The following is an 18,839-nucleotide window of genomic DNA, read 5'->3' as shown; positions in this document are numbered from 1 at the left end:
ACACAAGGAACCTCGTCTGAACGGCCAGGAGACTCCACCCAAATTCCAGTATAATAATAAGTGGCATTGTGTACAGAAGATCTGTGAGTGACAACTATGTGCAGAGAATAAATGGCAATATTAAAGAACAGTGCAATAAACTAGGAGTGCAAAGTGTCTTGCCAAAGATGGTCTACATCTGAATAGGTTAGGCTCAAAAATATTCAGTAAGATGTCCACAGATACTTGCCAGATCATAAAAAATAAGGGAACATTATAAGTAGTGATGGGGGTGAAAAAACTTGTTTAGCATTAAGAAAGACAGAACCAAACCAATATCTGGCAAGAAATATGCTAAAGCCTGTAAGTGATAGTCAAAGTAGGTATGTTATCCACTGGAATACAAATGGCTTAAACACTGATGCTTCTAACAATAAAAGCTCCAAAATAGATGAATTGGAAATCATTCTGTCAGAATGTGCAAATATTAAAGTTGTTTGTTTAAATGAGTACTGGTTTACTGAGGTCACAATTAAAATTCTAAACAAAATAGGGAACTTCAGATTAGCAAGTAGCTTTTGCAGAAGAAACAAGTCACGTGGAGGCTCATGTATACTTCTACATAGTGATATAAATTATAAGACCAGAAACTGTTTTAATTATTTAAATGAAGTATGTGTGTTCGAGAGCTGTTGTGTAGAAATAGTGGGCGCACTAGCAAATGTTATAATGATCTCAATATACAGAATTCCAGGGATGTCAACAACAGAACTAGTCTTATCTAAGCTTCAAATTATGCTAGAAGACCTTTGTAGAAAAAAAAGAAAAGTTGTAATAGATGCGGCTTTTAATACTGATATCACATGTGATAGTAGCAAAGAAATATGGTTTCAAATTGAATTTCTTTGAATCTACCAGAGACAATGGGCAATCAGCAACATACATTGACAATGTTCTAACTAATTATGTATATGAAGATGGGTATAAATTTTGTCTAGATCTAGGTATTTCAGATCATTGTGCATTGTTCATTGAGCTGCCACAGACAGACAGGAACACTTCATGTGTGAGAACCCATATCAGCAGGAACTTTAGCAAAGAAAACTTGCTAATATTTAGTGAAAAGCTAAGAGATAAAACATGGCCTTTTGATTATTGTAACTCAAGTGATGAAAACTTTGAGAAGTTCCTAAATAGTTTTCTTGGAGACTTTAATGAAACATTTCCACCTAGACTCTGCAGCAGTAAAATAAGAAATACAGTAAAGTGGAAAAGGCAACTGCACAGAGAACTAAAATATAATAAAGATATTGATTTCATTAAATATGTTAGACTCTATAAAACCATATTTAAAAGAGTCGTCAAGGCAGCAAAACAGCTGGCAAATAACAGGCTAATTTTAAATCATAAAAATAAGACAAAGGCTGTGTGGTCAGTCATTAAATCTGAGTTAGGTGTTTAAGCCTGTAACCAAGAAATTCCAAAAATTGACATTGAAGGAAATACTATTGTAAATCCAACTCAAATACCAGAGTACTTTAATGAATTATTTATTAATGTAGCAAAGTCTGATGTAGATGTAACAGATTATCACAACAAAGTAAATCCCTTTGGCCTAGGCGAAAAGTCTGAAAACTACAAAATTCTCAAAAGTTTCTGTGGAGGATGTAGAAAATGCTCTTCTAACATTAAGAAACAAAAAATCTACAGATTGGGATGGAATACCCACCAAAGTTATTAAAGTGGTACACAATAGAATTGCAAACCCACTAACTCAGATAATAAATCAATGTTTTGAAGAGAGATGGTTTCACATAGGTACTGAAATATGCTGAAGTCAAACCACTCTTCAAGAAGGGATCAAGAGAGATCATGGGAAATTATCATCCTATCTCGATTCTCCCAGTCCTACCTAAAATATCTGAAAAACTTGCTGTTGCACAAATCCAAAACTTCATTGCAAAATATTCTGTTGTTCTAAACAGTCAATTTGGTTTTCAGCAGGTGAAAAACACTATTGATGCAGTAAACAGTTTCATTGAGAAATGACAAGACAAGAGAAACAAGGTGTCAGGAATTTTCTGCAACCTCACAAAGGCGTTTGATTCTTTAAACCATGCATTGCTTGTTTACAAACTTGAAAAGTATGGCATTAGCGGCAGCGCCCTACAATGGCTTAAATCCTACTTATCCAACAGAAAGCAAAGAGTTAGCATTTCTTCATATGGCACATATTATTTTTCTGCCTGAAGAAAAAAAAAATCTCAGGGTGTTTCACAAGGCTCCCTCCATATTAGGCCCAGTCCCATTTCTCTTTTATGTTAACGACTTACCATTAAACATCAGCTCTCCATCAGTTCTGTTCGCAGATGATACTTCTGTGTTATTTGAAGCTCAGGACTCAGAAAAAAATTCCCAAATCTGTGATCAGTACCCTCAGTAGCTTAGAAACTTGGTTTCAACTAAATGCGTTGAGTCTAAACATATCTAAGACTCATGTGATGCAGTTCAAAACCAAACAGTCAAAATGTGAGCAGATTAAGATTGTACACAACAACCGAGGTATAGAAGAAGTTGACTCAATCAAATTCTTAAGTTTAAATGTAGATAAAAATTTGAGCTGGCAGGCACACTTTGAATACCTGGCAAACAAACTGAGCAGCTTTGCATTTGCAGTCCACATATTACCAACTGCAACTGACATGGACACACAGAAAGTAGCATATACAAGCTACTTCGAATCCATTATTAGATATGGTATTGTTTTTTGGGGTAACTTGACATACATATTGCGGACACTAAAAATACAGAAAAAAAATCATACAAAATATGTGCACTGAAAATCACAAAGAACCATGGCAACCATTATTTAGAAAACTTAAAATATTAACTCTGCGATCCTTATACATGTATGAGATTATTATATTTTTGTACACCGGACATGAATTATTTGAGGGAAACCATTTTGTCCATTCACATGATACCAGAAACAAAGAAAATTTTATGCTCCACACCCACTGCCTCAGACTGTATGCCCAGGATCTCAATACATGGGAATGAAAATTTGTAATAAATTAAAAGGGAAAAAGTTGATACAGATGAATTTAGGTTCACTTAAAAGAATGCTATATGAGGTACTGACACTGAAGTGTTATTACTCAGTGGGTGAATTCATGCGGGACAAACTGGAAATTTGAGCTGGGTACAATGTGTTACATATTCCTAGAAATATCCCTATAGTGTTGTTATTTATTATAGTGCTATTATTTATTAATGTAAAAATCATTGTAATTGTTTTATAAATTTTTGACATGTCTCCTGTACGCAAACCAAATGGATTGCAAATGTACGTCATAAGATGAATAAAACACAATTCTATATCATCAAACGTAGACAGAGGATATGGGGGTCAGCTTATATTCCAAATAGTGATGATGCTCTTGTTTGTTGGACTTGTTGTGGAAAGTGATTCTGTGAAAAATTGTTTCACCACTGGTAAGATGACCTCTTCGTGTGTTGTGACTTTAGATGTCATATACTTAGAGGTTGGCACCGATTTCTTCTTTGAAATTTCACAGTTTGATGCTCTGCAACTTTCCTTAGATAAAACTTTGTGTCAGTTCTTCTATGCTGCACATTTTATTATGACAAAATCAGTGTTTTTTGAAACGCATAAAAAATTACTGTTTTCTCACTTACCTTTTCTATAGGAAATTTTAATCAAATAAAAAAGTCTTGGTTCCCAATCGATGCAGAATTTAATGCTCTACATTTCTGGTAGATGAGGCTTTTTTGATTAAGAGATTAGTTTCGGAGTAATTTGAAATAACTGAAAATGTCCTAAATTTTTGTGGTTTTCTTTTCATCATAGCTGAAGCTCCACTCCGAAATTAGGGCAATCTTGGATAATTCATACCAGAGGCCTACTTGAGTGATTAAAACGGTTTCCAGATTTCCACTAATTTTTGGAAGACAGAACTCTAATTTTCATACCCAGTTTCAGATGGAAACTCATTAAGGGTTTAGATATTTTTGTGTGCTTAAAATAAAGATGTTGCATGCTAGGTATTTTTATGTTTGGGATTGGACAATGATTAGAGGCTCCAAATTCAGCCAAGTAAAGTATTTTTTTTGACTAGAAATTTTTGTGTGCTTAAAATGAAGATGCTTGCCAGGTATTGTTATGTTTTGGACTGGTCAACAGTAAGAGGCTTCAACTTCAGCCAAGTAAAATATTTGTTATGACAAACAGAACAGCTCCATAACATCTCAAGTTGTTTTTGTAATTTTTGCAGCAGTGGTGTTCTCTGTAACTAATGAAACTTTTTTTTTTAATTTTAGGATCACTGGTATCTATACATTTACGTGTACTGACAAAGGAGAAGTTTCAATATGTCACTGAAAGTTTACTATGATTTGATTTCACAACCATCAAGAGCACTTCTCTTGTTTTTGTTGACAAATGACATTCCTTTTGAGGCACGAGAGGTGAAACTCCTCCAAGGTTAGTATTCTAGAAATATGTAACATTATTGCATAGAAACTGGGATGGAATGGCAGAACGAATAACACCTGATTGGAAGATCTACTGAACAAGTGAAAAACATATTAGAAATGAAATATTCTTGTGTTTATTCAGGAGACTGTTAGAAAGGAATGCACTTGTTTTGTCACTGTCAGATCTTCTCAGCAAATGAAATGTGTGCTTTCATTTGTCATATTTCCATAGTCTGACATGTAGGCGTAGTGGTTTAGCACTGATATTTTTAACTTGAGAATATTCATAGTTATTCAATGTACAAGGTATTCCATAGGTGTGGAAGCACCTCTCCAAACCAAAATAAGAGGATAAACAGAGTCTGACATGTGAGAGGAAGAAAACATCTGAGGACATGTCATCGTCCGCAGCTCGTGGTTGTGTGGTAGCGTTCTCGCTTCCTGCGCCCGGGTTCCTGGGTTCGATTCCCGGCGGGGTCAGGGATTTTCTCTGCCTCGTGATGACTGGGTGTTGTGTGCTGTCCTTAGGTTAGTTAGGTGTAAGTAGTTCTAAGTTCTAGGGGACTGATGACCATAGATGTTAAGTTCCATAGTTCTCAGAGCCATCTGAACCATTTTTGAGGACATGTCATCAACATGGTGGCCATTTGGAAGCTGCCATCTTGAATGCAACTCATAATTTTCAAATGGAAAGAGGGTCAGGTGACACATCTGACAGACAGAGAATTATTTGAGAGAGATAAGGTTTTCATTTGAGCATAACTTTATTCATTTTTGAGTTATGATTGACATTTCTCCCATGTAGGTGATGTGAAAGTTGATAGCAGTAACACAAATCGAACACTGTCCTGATTTCAGGAGAGAGCTGCACCATTGTTATCACAGAGGATTTCAACCACTGTCATCCAGATAGACTTTCCATTATCTGTGGTGCAGAGGTGAATCTTTTTGTGAACTTCTGTGAAACTCTCTGTACCAAACAAATTGCTTCAACGATGCTATACACGAAGAAACATCATCTGCTGTCCTGGCATTGTTCAGGAAGGATCCAGAGCACAGACTTGCTGCGTCTTGCAGGAAACTGGGGTCGGTCATACATCAATAATGAGAATTTTGACCACATATAAATGGTACCTTTACAGAATTCAACTGTTACAATATCTCACAGAGGATGGTCCAGACCATCAGGTTAACTTTGCTTACACAACCTGGACAAAGGCCATCATTTTCCCTGTGATGTACTATTTGGAGATGGAGCTTATTTCTACATGCTCATAGAGGCAAATAAAAAGAGTAACAGATACTGGTCAGATGTCAGCCCTTGGGATGAATCCACCAAAGATAGTGTGCTGAAAGTGATGGTTTGGTGTGGAATATCAAGTTTTTGTATTGTTGGGCTCATCTTGATTCAGCTTACAGTAACAGCAGCCCATTATCTGCAGTTATTAAACGAATATGTGCAGCTGTCACTATTGACTAAAACAGGACATCTCCCACTTTCTTTCAGCATGATGGTGCCTCAGCTTATTATGAGCAAGCTGTCTGGGTATATCCAGTTCCCCTGGAGATGGGTAGGTCACAGAGACCCAGTGGAGTGGTCACCCAGATGTAAATCCATTAGAGTTCTATCTGTGGAGATAAGTGAAGGCAGTTCTGTAAGTGGTGAAGTTTAATAACTTTGCACACCTCAGGTAATGGATGATTGTTTATGCTTAGTCTCACATTCTGGTACAAGAGGAACGGATGAAACAGTTAAAAATCATCTTACCACTTGCTGGACAACATATTAAGCACTTTCTTAGCCTTTGTTTTATACCAGCATTTGCCTTCTACACAAAATGCAACATAGTATGAGAAGGAATAAAGCTATGCTCAAATGAAAGACACCATTGGTTTACTTGTGAAATTCTCTATCAGCTTGATTTACCAAATGACTCATTTCCCATATGAAAATTATGAATTGGATCCAATATGGTGGCTTCTAAAATGGCTGCCATGTTGGTAACATAGCCTTTCAGGTGTCACCCCACTCCCATCTCATACAATTTTACTTTAAATTTTTATATACCGACCTCTTTTTGTCTAAGAAAAGTAGTTCCACAGATGTAGGCCACCCAGTAGGTTTAAGATTAGTAGATATTTGTGACAGTCATAACAGCTTCAAAGTGAGAAAATGTTGTGCTAAAATGGCAAATTTAATACATTCAAAAAATGAAACACTGCCCATGCAAATCAAAGACCTGATGATCAGAGATAATGGATGTCACCAGCCGGGTTGTGAATGGTAGTGTCTGTTCTTAGATGGACTCGAGCACATATTTTATACAACTGAGGTAGCAACATTGCACTAATTTTCAGTCATAAAATACATTTCCTAACAAAAAAAGTGAAGTGTCCAGAAGAGGAGGAGAAAATACAATTAAGCTTCACAGCTGGGGAGAGTATGTGATATTATTGCAGTATTACAAAATAAAATTTACAAAGAACTTGGCACTTTGAGTCCACTTATCAGTGTGCCATTTTCCCCCTATAGCTTCGATGCATAAACTGATTCAGCTGGGGAGACTGTCATAAAGCCATTCTATCTCTTCTGAGGCAAGATGGTACACAACTGTTGTAATTGGTCCTTGATATCCCATTTACTGACACTGGGGAGGAATTGATAGCTGAGGCAGTCCCACACATGAGCTATCAGGGAGAGATCTGGGGATCTCACTAGCCATAGGAGTACCTCAACATCACACAGACAGTGCCATGTGTAGATGAGCAGTGTCCTGTTGATAAATGGCACCACGATACTGTCACATGAGAGGTAACACATGAGGATGCAATGTGTCCATGACATACCATTATGCCATCAGAGTTCCCTCAAACACTACTAGCCATGACATGAAGTTATACCCAATGACTCTCCATTTCGTGAAGCCAGGACTAAGACTGCTGTGCCTCTCAAAAACAGTTGAAAAATAAGACCTTCTCTCCAGGTCACTGTTGACCCAGTGGCAATGGTCACCCACAGTATGGCAGAACTGTGATTCATTGCTGAACAAAATATGATGGCATTTGTCAGCAGTCCATGCTTCCTGGTCACAGTGTCACTCTAAATGCAGCCTTTGACGTTGTGGTGTTAATGGAGCCTATGCATAGGATGGTAATTCTCTAGTCCATCTGCAGCTAGTCCATTACTTCTTCATGGATGATGGAGCAGATCTGAAGGGGTTTTGATGGGCTGGGCACACAACTGATGATCCTCCCTTTTGTGGTCAGATATGGTTGATTGGAACCTTGGTGAGAGATATCCCTGCTCTCACTTTCCCATGCTGTCCAACACTGGGCCACTGTCATAGCTGAATGCCCCAGAAATCTGGATATTGCATGATTTGAGAAGCTGGCACAAAAGAAGACCCACAGTGACGCTCCTTGTAAATTCTGTCAGTTGCTGATAATACTGTCTCACATGAATATGTGGCACCTCTGTGTCCTTCATTGACAACACAACATCTGACACTGTTCACTCCCCTTATGTAACCTACCAGGTCTAGTAACACCACCAGATATAAACAACTATAATGCAATCTGGTGGTTCTTCTGCTTGTCAGAGACAATTGAAATTCTAATCATTTTCATAACCCCTGATAGTGCGTAAATGTACAAATTTACATTGTCATCTGACCATGTCTTCTTGGTGCTTTACTATTTTTGTCAGGCAGCATAAATAGACTTCAAGTTATTAAAATAAAATTGCATGCAGTCTTTGCAATGAGGAAAAATGTTCTTCAGACAAGACATTTGTCAGGGATCATTGCAGGTATGAGGAGACAGGTTAGGGAGAAAAATCTCATAATTCAAACAACGCTGTTTTTCACAATAAGAGAGATTGAGAACTAGGAACTGGTGTAATAAACCGAGGATGCAAGACTTTTTGTCATGTTTTTGTTTGCTGTTTATTGTGTAAGGGTAATAAAAAAACTGCAGCTACCGGAAGAATGAGGATTTTTTTAATGCATTTCATTATTCTCTGGTAGAGTATCATCTAGATGCCAAAATATACTGTAGTACTGCTTTAATGTTTGTTTATTATACAGAGTGAATGTGAATTAGACTGACAAAAATTTGGATGTCATTAAGAGATATTTTCTGAGTATTTTGGTATAAGGATGCAAGGTCTCTGGTGACTCATTGAAGAGTAATAATGTAATTATGGTTTATTTACTTTTGTTGCCCTATTTACCTTTGTTTTTGTGAAAACACCTTCACAACAATGAAAAATCTAGTAATAGGCAATTTCCAAAAGCTAAAACATAAAACATAGAGTTATGGGAAACGGAAATACAGATAACTGTATATGCAACCAACTGTTCCCATAAATGTCTATACATACATATATTTCAGCACAAAGAAAGATACACGTGTACACCATACAAGGTACAAAGGCTGACTGGAACATTAACAGGTTGGCTCATCAGAGCAGTTCGAGTTCAAAGATCATGCTTTATGTGGTCAATACAACCTATCGACGCCACCCCCCCCCCTCCCCCGCTCCTCGTAGCGTGGAGTATGGCCTGTGAGACCTGAGGGAGGGGAGGTCATATGGGTTTCGGCTTCGGAGTGAGTAGTGTGAGGCAGCAGGCGCATGACTGGATGCTCCATCTCAGTCAGGGCAGCATGTGAAGGCACAGTGACAGGCTGCAGGTCCACATAATAATCAGACAGCCAGCAGGAGCGGACAATGCATCGGCCGGAGGTGTGGGGAGGGGTGCGAGTGTGCCTGCCCCTAATGCAGATCGAGCCATCCGAGGAGATCTCTTGATGGATCACACTCTCGGGGGAGGGACAGGCTATGCACTATCTTGACATCTAGTTACTCATTGAGTGTCAAGTCTGCAGTGTCTGTAAGGAGCACGAGCACACGGTCGTCGAAAGCGACAATTGACATGTCGTCGACGTGGTTAGGTGGTACACTGCAGCGCAAGTTGAAAGTCGGGGAGCAAATCTCGCCAGTAGATGAAACGTCATAACCTGCACATGGGGTTGATGACGACATGCTTGGGAAACCCATAAACTGCTGTGAAGAATCATCAGAAGAAGAAGGCCCTACCATGGGATGAGCCAACTCATTACCGGTCTCAGAAATGGAAAATTCTGGATGTTCTGACTGGGACGGCAGAGGGGAGTCGGAGTCCACAAAAGCAGGCTTGAGCCTGTGTAGTGGAATGGTCTGCAGGCAATCTTCAACCATAATGTCGAATGTCATCTCGCCCCTCTGGAGTACTTCAAAGGGGCCGAGGTATGGGGGTTGCAGGGGTTGTCTAACAGAATCGTCCCTGAGCATCACGTGGGAGCATATGTTGAGTGTGGTTGGCACGTAACTGACCGGCAGGGAATGGCTAACAGGCGAGTGTAGCTGTGCATGTCTAAAGTAGGTGCGCATTCTACTAATAAAGTCTGGGGAGGTGGGGAAATCCTTGGGTGCTTAAGGCAGGATAAGTTCTCCAGGTAGAACCAGGTTCTCGCTGAAAATGAATTCGGAGATGATTCCCTGTAAGTCAGGTTTAAAGGTCGAATGGAGACTGAGTGACACCCAAGGAAGTGCCTCACAGCAGAGGCAGTCATGGCAACTGAGTGCTGTTTTAAGGGTGCGGTGCCGTTGTTCCACTAAACTGTTGCTTTGCAGGTGGTAGGCTGTTGTATGAATTTTTTTAATACCGCAAAGGTTAACATAGAATCTTGAAAAACGCAGACTCGAACTGTCGTCCCTGGTCGGTGGTGATGGTGGACGGGCAACCAAACCTAGCGATCCATGATGAGACAGATCCCTTGGCCACGGTTTCTGCTGTGATGTTGGGTAAATGAACAGCTTCCACCCAACGAGATATGTGGTCGATTGTGGAGAGGATATATCTGTGGCCCGCTGACAGTGGCAGAGGGCCGATAAGGTCTATATGTACATGACAAAAACATCCTTGCGGAATGTCAAATTTGCCAAGGGGGGAAGAGGTGTGGCATCCGATTTTGTTGCATTGGCAGGAAATGCAGCTGTGTGCCCAGGTTTGACAGTCCTACTTAACATTTTTCCAAACAAGACACATGGTGGCGAGGCATGTGGTGGCGCAGACGCAAGGGGGGGGGGGCGAGATTATGCAAGCCATCGTAGGCTTGTCGGCACAACGTGGGAGGGATTAACAGCCACAGAGTGCCAGTAGAAGAGTTGTCCAAAATGCCGGGGAACTTGGCTTTGGTAAACACAAACGATGTCTGAGGATCTGTGAGGATAGCTTGAGATTCCTCGTCAGAGGCCTGGAGAATGTCGAGATTGGATAAATTGATGATGTGTGAGACAGTATTGATATGCGAAAACAAATCAGTGGGGATGTTTTCTGTGCCTTTGATGTAGCATACGTCTGTAGTAAATTGAGAGACCAGGTCAAAGTGGCGGAAACGCCGAGGTGGTGGGTCCTCGGGAGGGTTGCAGAAGGCATCCGCCAGTGGTTTGTGGTCAGTAAGGATGAAGAAAGAATGGCCCTCGATGTCAGAGTGAAAGTATTTGACTGCTTCATGGACTGCCAGAAGTTCTCTATCAAAAGCGGAATATTTCTTCTGTGCTGTAGACAGTTTTTTAGGGAAGAAATGAAGGGGTGAAACTGTCGCCTTTGCGTTGCTCTAACACTGCCCTGAGTACGATGTCAATGGTGTCCGTAGTGATGAACAACTCGGCAGATGGATCGGGCTGGGCGACTACCACAGCATGAGTCAACACTGTCTTTAGGGCCCTGAAGGCCTCTAGCATAGGTTCAGTCCAATGGACTGGCTTAAGGCCCGAAGTCTGTTTGCCAGACAGCGATTCCGTCACCGGGCCTGCACGTTGGCGGCAGAAGGTAAATGTTGGTGGTAGTAATTTGTAGTACCCAGGAAACGTCGGAGTTCTTTGTACGTAGCTGGGTGTGGCAATGACGTGATAGCCTGCACGCGGGATTTGGGGTGCTGTATTCCACCTGCGGAGACGGTGTAGCCCAGCAATGTAACAGAAGGCTGGCGCAATTGGAATTTATCTTTGTTGACCTCGACACCATTGGAGTTCAAGGTCTGGAGGACCTGGGATAAATAATCTTCGTGGTCCTCAGTCGACTTGCTGAAAATCAGGATGTCATCCAGGTATGCAAACCAGAACTCGAACTGTTGTAAGATTGAGTCACTGAAACATTGCCACATTTGTGCCGCATTCTTTAAGGGGCTCCGGAACGCCCTATACTTGCAATGTTAAAATAACGCTTATAAATTACATCTTTTCTCACAAAGTATTTGAGGTAGGAAGTTGAACTTTTTACAGATTATTTATTGGAATATGGGCTACAACTTAATACAGGGATTTTACAAAATTTTAGTTCAGTTATTAAAGATGATTTTTTTTCAATTGTAATGAAAATTCACAACATTTTTTTGCAATTTTTTATTTATATATTCAAAAATATACAGTTTTTTGGAAAAAGGCTGTGTTAAATTATGCAGAAGGTACTGTGTAACATTTACTGAAAGTTTGAAACAAATATGTTTGGAAGATCCTTAGAAAACATGTAATTAGTATGAGAAAATAAAAGTTTTGGGAATCGAGCGACAAAGATTGGATTAACTTTTTAGTGCATTCCAGGTCCATAGGATGGATTATCTTCATCCTCTGCAAACTCCTCCTCCAGCTTCCTCTTGTTCCTCCTCCTGTTTACTCTTGCTTGTATTTCTAGACTCTTTACAGCCCTGTCTGCAGCCCGAAGGCGTTCCTTGTCTAAAGCAAGCATCGCTCGTTGTTGTGTTTGTAGATTTTGCTACCATTTTCTTGAGTTGCAGTTACTGCAACACTGTTCCAAAAGGTGGTCATGTATGAACACTTATCACATTTCAGTTGTATTTCACTAGCAAGTCCTACGTGCTTTATTATGGAGAGTTCCAGACCAACTTCACTACAATGAATACATCTTACACAGTTTGAAAAAATTCCTTTGAGAACCGACATATCAAAATATTCCTTTGAGAACTGACATATCAAATATTTCATTCACATCCGATTCGACCATAAAACATTCATAGTTTTCACTCATTGAACCAAGCTTCTTCTGTGAAGTATTTTCTTTCCCACTTTGACTGCTATGGGCAGGTGTACTTGAGAGGTTAGGTTCACTCACTTGGTTATCGTCTTTATTGTTTACAGTAATAACACATACCTTTGGCTTTCCAACATTTCTCCTTTTCTTAAAAGCCTTCAGAGGATTTCTAATAACTTTACTTTTACTCATTACTATACTTCAACAAAACAGAGACTCAAGAAACAGAGTTAATTACGAATATTTTCGAGATAACGACTGACTAAAGAAACATGAAACAATCAACAATCACACCAGCGATATATATTGAACCATCACAGGTTAGCCACAACACACACTTTATCTCACATCACTAAAATGTACCTGATGAACACGGACATTAATAATAACACCATTTGACAGCAGTTTAACAGCGCCACAGTGGGTCACGCCCATGTAGAACACATTTCAAAAAAAATTTAAAAATAGTTGTAGTCTTCGGAATTGAATAAATTATATATCTATTAAAAGGTAATAGTCTGCAGATTTAGAAAACGCAAAAAAGTAAAAATTGAACTTTTCATGATTTTGAGCCTTTCCGGAGCCCCTTAAACCAAATGGCATGAAGTTGTATTGGAACAAACCGAGCGGCGTGATGATCACTCTTTGGAATGTCTTCTGGCACTATGGGGATCTGGTGATAGGCACGTTTACAGCCAATCACACTGAAGATTGTGGCGCTCGATAACATGGGTGAAATTATTTATGTTCAGCACTGGGTAATTGTCCATGACAGTATGAGCGTTTAAGCATCTGTAATCACCACACATTCGAAAAGAACCGTCATGTTTGGTGACGAGGTGAATCGGTGAAGACCAATTCCTGTCGGATGGCTGTAGAATGCCCGACTCCAGAAGTTCAATAATTTGCTGCCGGGCTGCACGCAGGTTAATGGGGTTGAGGCATCTAACCTTGTGCCTAATAGGAGGGCCGGCAGTGGTAGTTATCTTGTGTGTCATTCTGTCACTGATGAAAGAGACTGAGAACTGCACACGAGGCTGAGTAATGTCCTGACGTGAAGTTTTAGGATGAGTGGGGCGCAATGAGGTGTAGCCGTTAACACGAGTGGGAAAAGGCAGCATGAAAGTCACATGCCTATTATGTGAGCGCGGCGTGCACTTGTATGGAGATGTCAGTTGCATGCACAGCACGGAGCGGATGGGGGCGCACAGTGACTGTCTGTTGTTAGCTTTGCCTTGAGTAACCGGCGCGTGTGAGAGAGGCATTGGCGTCGTGCAGGGAACGGCGATGGCTGCCGAATCACGTGGTTGGCATGCGAGAGAGGGGGAATGTTTACCAACACCCGGGGCGGCTGCCTGTGCGGTGGGCACATTTCCATCGCACTTGCAACTGTCATTAGAAGCACTGTTTGAAACACATGGCACTGCACGTAGCAGGCATGTGGTGGGTGCAGAGATCACTGAATGCAAATCGTCAAATGCAATGAATGTTTTTGAACTAACCTGCTGAGTGTCCATGCTGGTGTCTGCTGATGAAAGTCAATTGGGTGAAGGAACTGTGGATTGCAGATGCAGCAGCAAGGTACGAGCTGCGGTGAGATCATCGAAAGTGTGAGCAATGCGTTATTTCAACTTGTCATTTTGCCGACGGAGTTGCGCCGCTCCGTCGTACTCTTACAGTAGATTATTGGTGCAGGTCACAATTTTGTCCATGAGGTTGGAGCACTCATGAACCAAATCACATGTTGCAACAGAAACGGAATGACAATCAGAAGTGCCTGAGCACGGTATCTGAGTGTCAGAAGGGTGGTGTAGCACTGAACCTTGGACTATGTTTGGGGAGAGTTTGTAATGGGACAAGAAATCCGTACCGAGAATTGGTTCATCAATGTCAGCGATGTAAAAAGTCCAAGGGAAATGTAGAGAAGGAGATAGATGCACCATAACTTTAGCAGAGCTGACAGATTGTATTGTTGATTCATTGACAGCACATAGAAGCGACTTCGTCAGTGAAAAAAATGGGACAAGCCAACGATGTAGGTATGATGGACATGTCAGTGCCTGTGTCAACTAGGAAAAGAAGCCACGATGAAATGTCAGTCATGTATAAACAACTGCTCGGCTGAGAGGATGAGTGGATGGAGTACAATGTTTGAAGACACCTCTGAAGTTCCCCACAGGACTCAGTGTCTTTTAGATCCTGCATAAGGCATTTGGGTGCTGGCAAGGTAATCTACACTTCTTGGCCTCATCCCTGAATGTCTTGTGGTACCAACAGTATGGATGAGCCGGATGTGGTGGTGGCGGTGATTGTGACAGCGGAGGAGGTTTGTCCTCGTTGATCTGTACTGGAATGTCAACTGGGACCTATGGTGCGTGTGCGATTCTTGAGTGCTTGGAAAGGGGAGAGAGTGAACGAGTACTGCCAGGTGGTGTAGATGGCGTGGAGGCAGAACGAGCCCTGCCTCTGCCTGCAGACAGCCGGTAAACAGGCAGCGTAGTGCTCACCAGCGGTGAGAGGTGTGCTGGTTGATTTTGTCGCAGTAGTGCATACAGCAGACATGCGATGTGAAGGCGAGAGCGGATAGACTCGAAGGAGTGTGGTAGAAGGTGTATCTGCAGGTCGGTAGGTAACTTGGCAGACCATACTGCCCACAGGGTAACGTCTGGTATCATGTGTTCACTCATGAGTAGCCGAAGGCGGCACCAGTGTTCTGACGGAGTGCGGGCCCCCAGGTGTTCCTCGTAAAGGATTTTCATTATTAATTCCTGTGGTGAGCAGGTAAGTCAGTCCAATATTGTCTTCTTGGCAAACTCATATTTTTGCGGCGGTGGTGACGAAAGAAGGAGGTCACAAATGAAATCTGAGTGGTCACGGAGGTGCATGACAAGACATGGAAATTTATAGTTGTCGTCGGTCACCTGATATAATTCAAAAAGGTGCTCCACAAGCGCGAACCATGAAACGGGATTGTCCTCGTATAAAGGAGGTAGCTTCAGCAGACGGCCGGGGGGAGGGGGGTGGGGGGGCAGTGGCTTTGGGCTTTGGCGTATCTTGGAAGGCCTGCTGTCCCCTAATAGGATAGGCTGTCCTGCAGTAACCCAGCACTACTGGCGTGGGCATGTTACTAGCAAACACGTCCTGAACAATGGCCAGTTGCAATGTCCATGATGAGTCACAGAAGCACGACATGGCGGGCACCCTCCACCTCAGAAATGACGCGGAAGGCCGGCGCGGCAGGTGCAGACGGTAGTGCAGAAGGAGCGTGTGGCTGTATGGTCGGAATTGGGGCCCCCCGTGAGTGAGGGGGGGGGATGGTTTGGTACTTGGTGAGGCAACAGTGAGAGTTTTCTGTGCAAATCAGGAATGCACCCCATGTGGTAGGACCATAAATCACTGGTGCACCCCATGTGGTAGGACCATAAATCATTGGTGAAACCTGCTGGTGGTCACGTTGACATGGTACAATGTTCCTGGATGGACCATAAATCATTGGTGAAACCTGCTGGTGGTCACATTGACATGGTACAATGTTACTGGATGGCAAAGTGCTGTCGGGTGTGCTGGATCTGGTGGTTGAGCCTGGCGAACTTGATGTACTGGCATAGCTTGATAGCAGTTGACTGGGTGGGTGTGAGTTTTGCATGAATGGCGGCGCTGCACACAGCACTACTGGAACTGACCTTGTGGCACATAGAGGATCAAAACACGTGTGTGAATTTGGGTCTCTTTGAACACTACACGAGCGATCGACTGTTACACAATTCTGGAAATCGTCCACCTCACCTTTCACATGTTGGTGTGCACAGTCCGGTGACACGAAACATGAGTCCATTGTTTGAGGTAACTGTGTAACACTCGGCTGTTGTAGAGCTGAAAAGTTTGAGGTTAACTTTGTTGGAGATCGCGAATCACTGTCCGTTAATGGCAAAACAGCCATTGGCAGGGGATTGGATTGGCCTGGTAGTAGTAGTTGAGCCTCCCAATCCTCATACAAAATGTTGGGTGAGGCATCCATGGGGTCAAACGTAAAACCTGTTAATTCCACACAGCCGTCGCAGAAGTCATGGAAGACGTAGAAACTTTGGGGTCACAAATATGGGAAATGGGAATACAGATAACGGTATATGCAACAAACTGTTCCCATAAATGTCTATACCTACATATATTTCAGCACAAAGAAAGATACACATGTACACTGTACAAGGTACAGATGCTGTTTTGAACATTAACATGGCAGTTCGTCAGAGCAGTTAGAGTTCAAAAATCATGCTTTACGTGGTCGATGTGACCAATTGATGCCACAGAATAGTGCAACAACCCTCTGATGCAAAAGCCTGCTCAGTATAGTGTCATTGTGCCACTCTTCCACTGCTTTCAGTGAACCCACTTACACTGAGATGCCAAAATTGTGTTGGGACTTCCTTCTGCCCAGGCGCAGTACAGCAACTCAATGTGGCATGGACTAAACAAGCCCCCTGCAGAAATATTAAGCCAGGCTGCCCCTTTAGCCACCCATAATTGTAGAAATGTTGCCAGTATAGAATTTTGTGCACAAACTGACCTCTTGATTACGTCCCATAAATGTTCGATGGGCTTCATGTCAGGCAATCTAGGTGGCCAAATCATTGGCTTAGATTGTCCAGAATGCTCTTCAATCCAATTGCAAACAATTGTGGCCCATTAACATTGTGCATTGTCATCCATAATAATGCCATTTTTGTTTGGAAACGCGAAGTCCATGAATGGCTGCAAATGGTCTCCAAGTAGCTGAACACAGCCCACACCATTATGAAGCCACCAGAAGCTTAGAAAAGAACCTTGTTGACAACTTGGGACCATGATTTCAGGGGTCTGTGCCACAGTCAAACCCCATCATCTGCACTTAACAACTGAAATTGGGACTCAACTGACCAGGCCATGGTCTTACAATCATCTGGGGTGCAAGCAATATGGTCATAAGCCCAGGAGAGGGGCTACAGGTGATGCCATGCTGGTAGCAAAGGCACAAGCATCAGTTGTCAGCTGCCATAGCCAGTTAATGACAAATTTCACTGCAATGTCTTAATAAATATGTTTGTCAAGTCCCACAACAAGTCTGTGAATATTTCATGCAGTGTTGCTTGTTTCTGATCACAGAAAACTCTTCACCAACACCACTGTCTTCGGTCATTAGGCAAAGGCCATTGGCCACTTTGTTGTCCATGGTGAGAGGTAATGCCTGAAATTTGGTATTTTCGACATGCTCTTGACACTGTGGATCTTGGAATATTTAATCCCTAACGATTTCCAAAATGGAATGTCCCATGCATCTAGCTCCAACATGAATCACCTGAGTACAAATGAAAAATGATGTTAATTCCTGTCGTGTGCCCATAATCACATCAGAAACATTTTCACGTGAATCATCTGCATACAAATGACAGCTCCACCATGCACTGCCCTTTTATACTTTGTGTATCAATACTACTGCCATCTGTATATGTGCCTATCACTATCCCAGTACTTTTGTCACATCAGTGCGTATCAACCAACTGTTCCTCAGTAAACCTATCCACACAGCTGTGTATCACTGTTAACTTACAGTTAATATTGACAAGAACCAACCAAGCCATTCTGAGCTTGAGGGCGGAAAGTAACGAGGGCATTACTGTTGTCAACAGCAAGTATCTTGTTTTCAAACAATACACGTGCCACATATTGTTAAAATTTGCTCTGTTGTGTAGATATTTTCAGTGTATTCCTGATACAGAGATAGATGGGGGCAAGAAATCAAATGAAAAGTAATTACTCTGTATTAAGCCACTGGAGACTGTAGATCATTATACCAAAATACTCAGAAAATGTCCCTAAACAAAATCCAAAATGTAATTTGGTTTAGTTCTGGTTCAGCCTGTGATTTACATGTTTATAGTTTTAACAGTTCTATTTTCACCACATGTACCAGTTCTTGTGAATATGTAGCCTCACATAAGACAGGTTTTTATTCCTACCACAACAGGGCAGGCCCCTGCATTCTGTCTTGTATATGAAGCTATCAAGGCTTTAACAATGTATGTATCAGTAGGAACCTTGAATAATTAGTACAGTTGAAATTATGATTCAAACTATTGTGGTATCATTTACAACATAATATGGTTGGAAATATGAAACAATAGCAAAATTTCAGTAAATACGCAAAAATTTTCACTTATTTGACATTGGAGATATTGAAACAGTAAATAAGTAGCAGCCATTAAGAGAGAGGATTCGTTATTTCATTCTAAATAT

General features: G+C 41.5%; 1 protein-coding gene across 1 annotated transcript in view; it reads left to right on the top strand.

Annotated features, from left to right (window-relative positions):
• Positions 1 to 4,371: 4,371 nt before the first annotated feature.
• LOC124547035 (glutathione S-transferase theta-1-like) overlaps positions 4,372 to 18,839 on the top strand; it is a 34,255-nt gene continuing 19,787 nt past the window's right edge. Inside the window, exon 1 of the mRNA XM_047125080.1 lies at positions 4,372 to 4,483. Within this exon, the coding sequence (XP_046981036.1) occupies positions 4,372 to 4,483 (112 nt within the window). The remainder of the gene's footprint in view (positions 4,484 to 18,839) is intronic.

The sequence above is a fragment of the Schistocerca americana genome, chromosome 1 (genome assembly GCF_021461395.2).
Source record: "Schistocerca americana isolate TAMUIC-IGC-003095 chromosome 1, iqSchAmer2.1, whole genome shotgun sequence".
Classification (NCBI taxonomy): Eukaryota; Metazoa; Arthropoda; class Insecta; order Orthoptera; family Acrididae; genus Schistocerca; species Schistocerca americana.
Note: the sequence above shows the minus strand (reverse complement) of the source record. Positions and strands in the feature narration are given on the sequence as shown.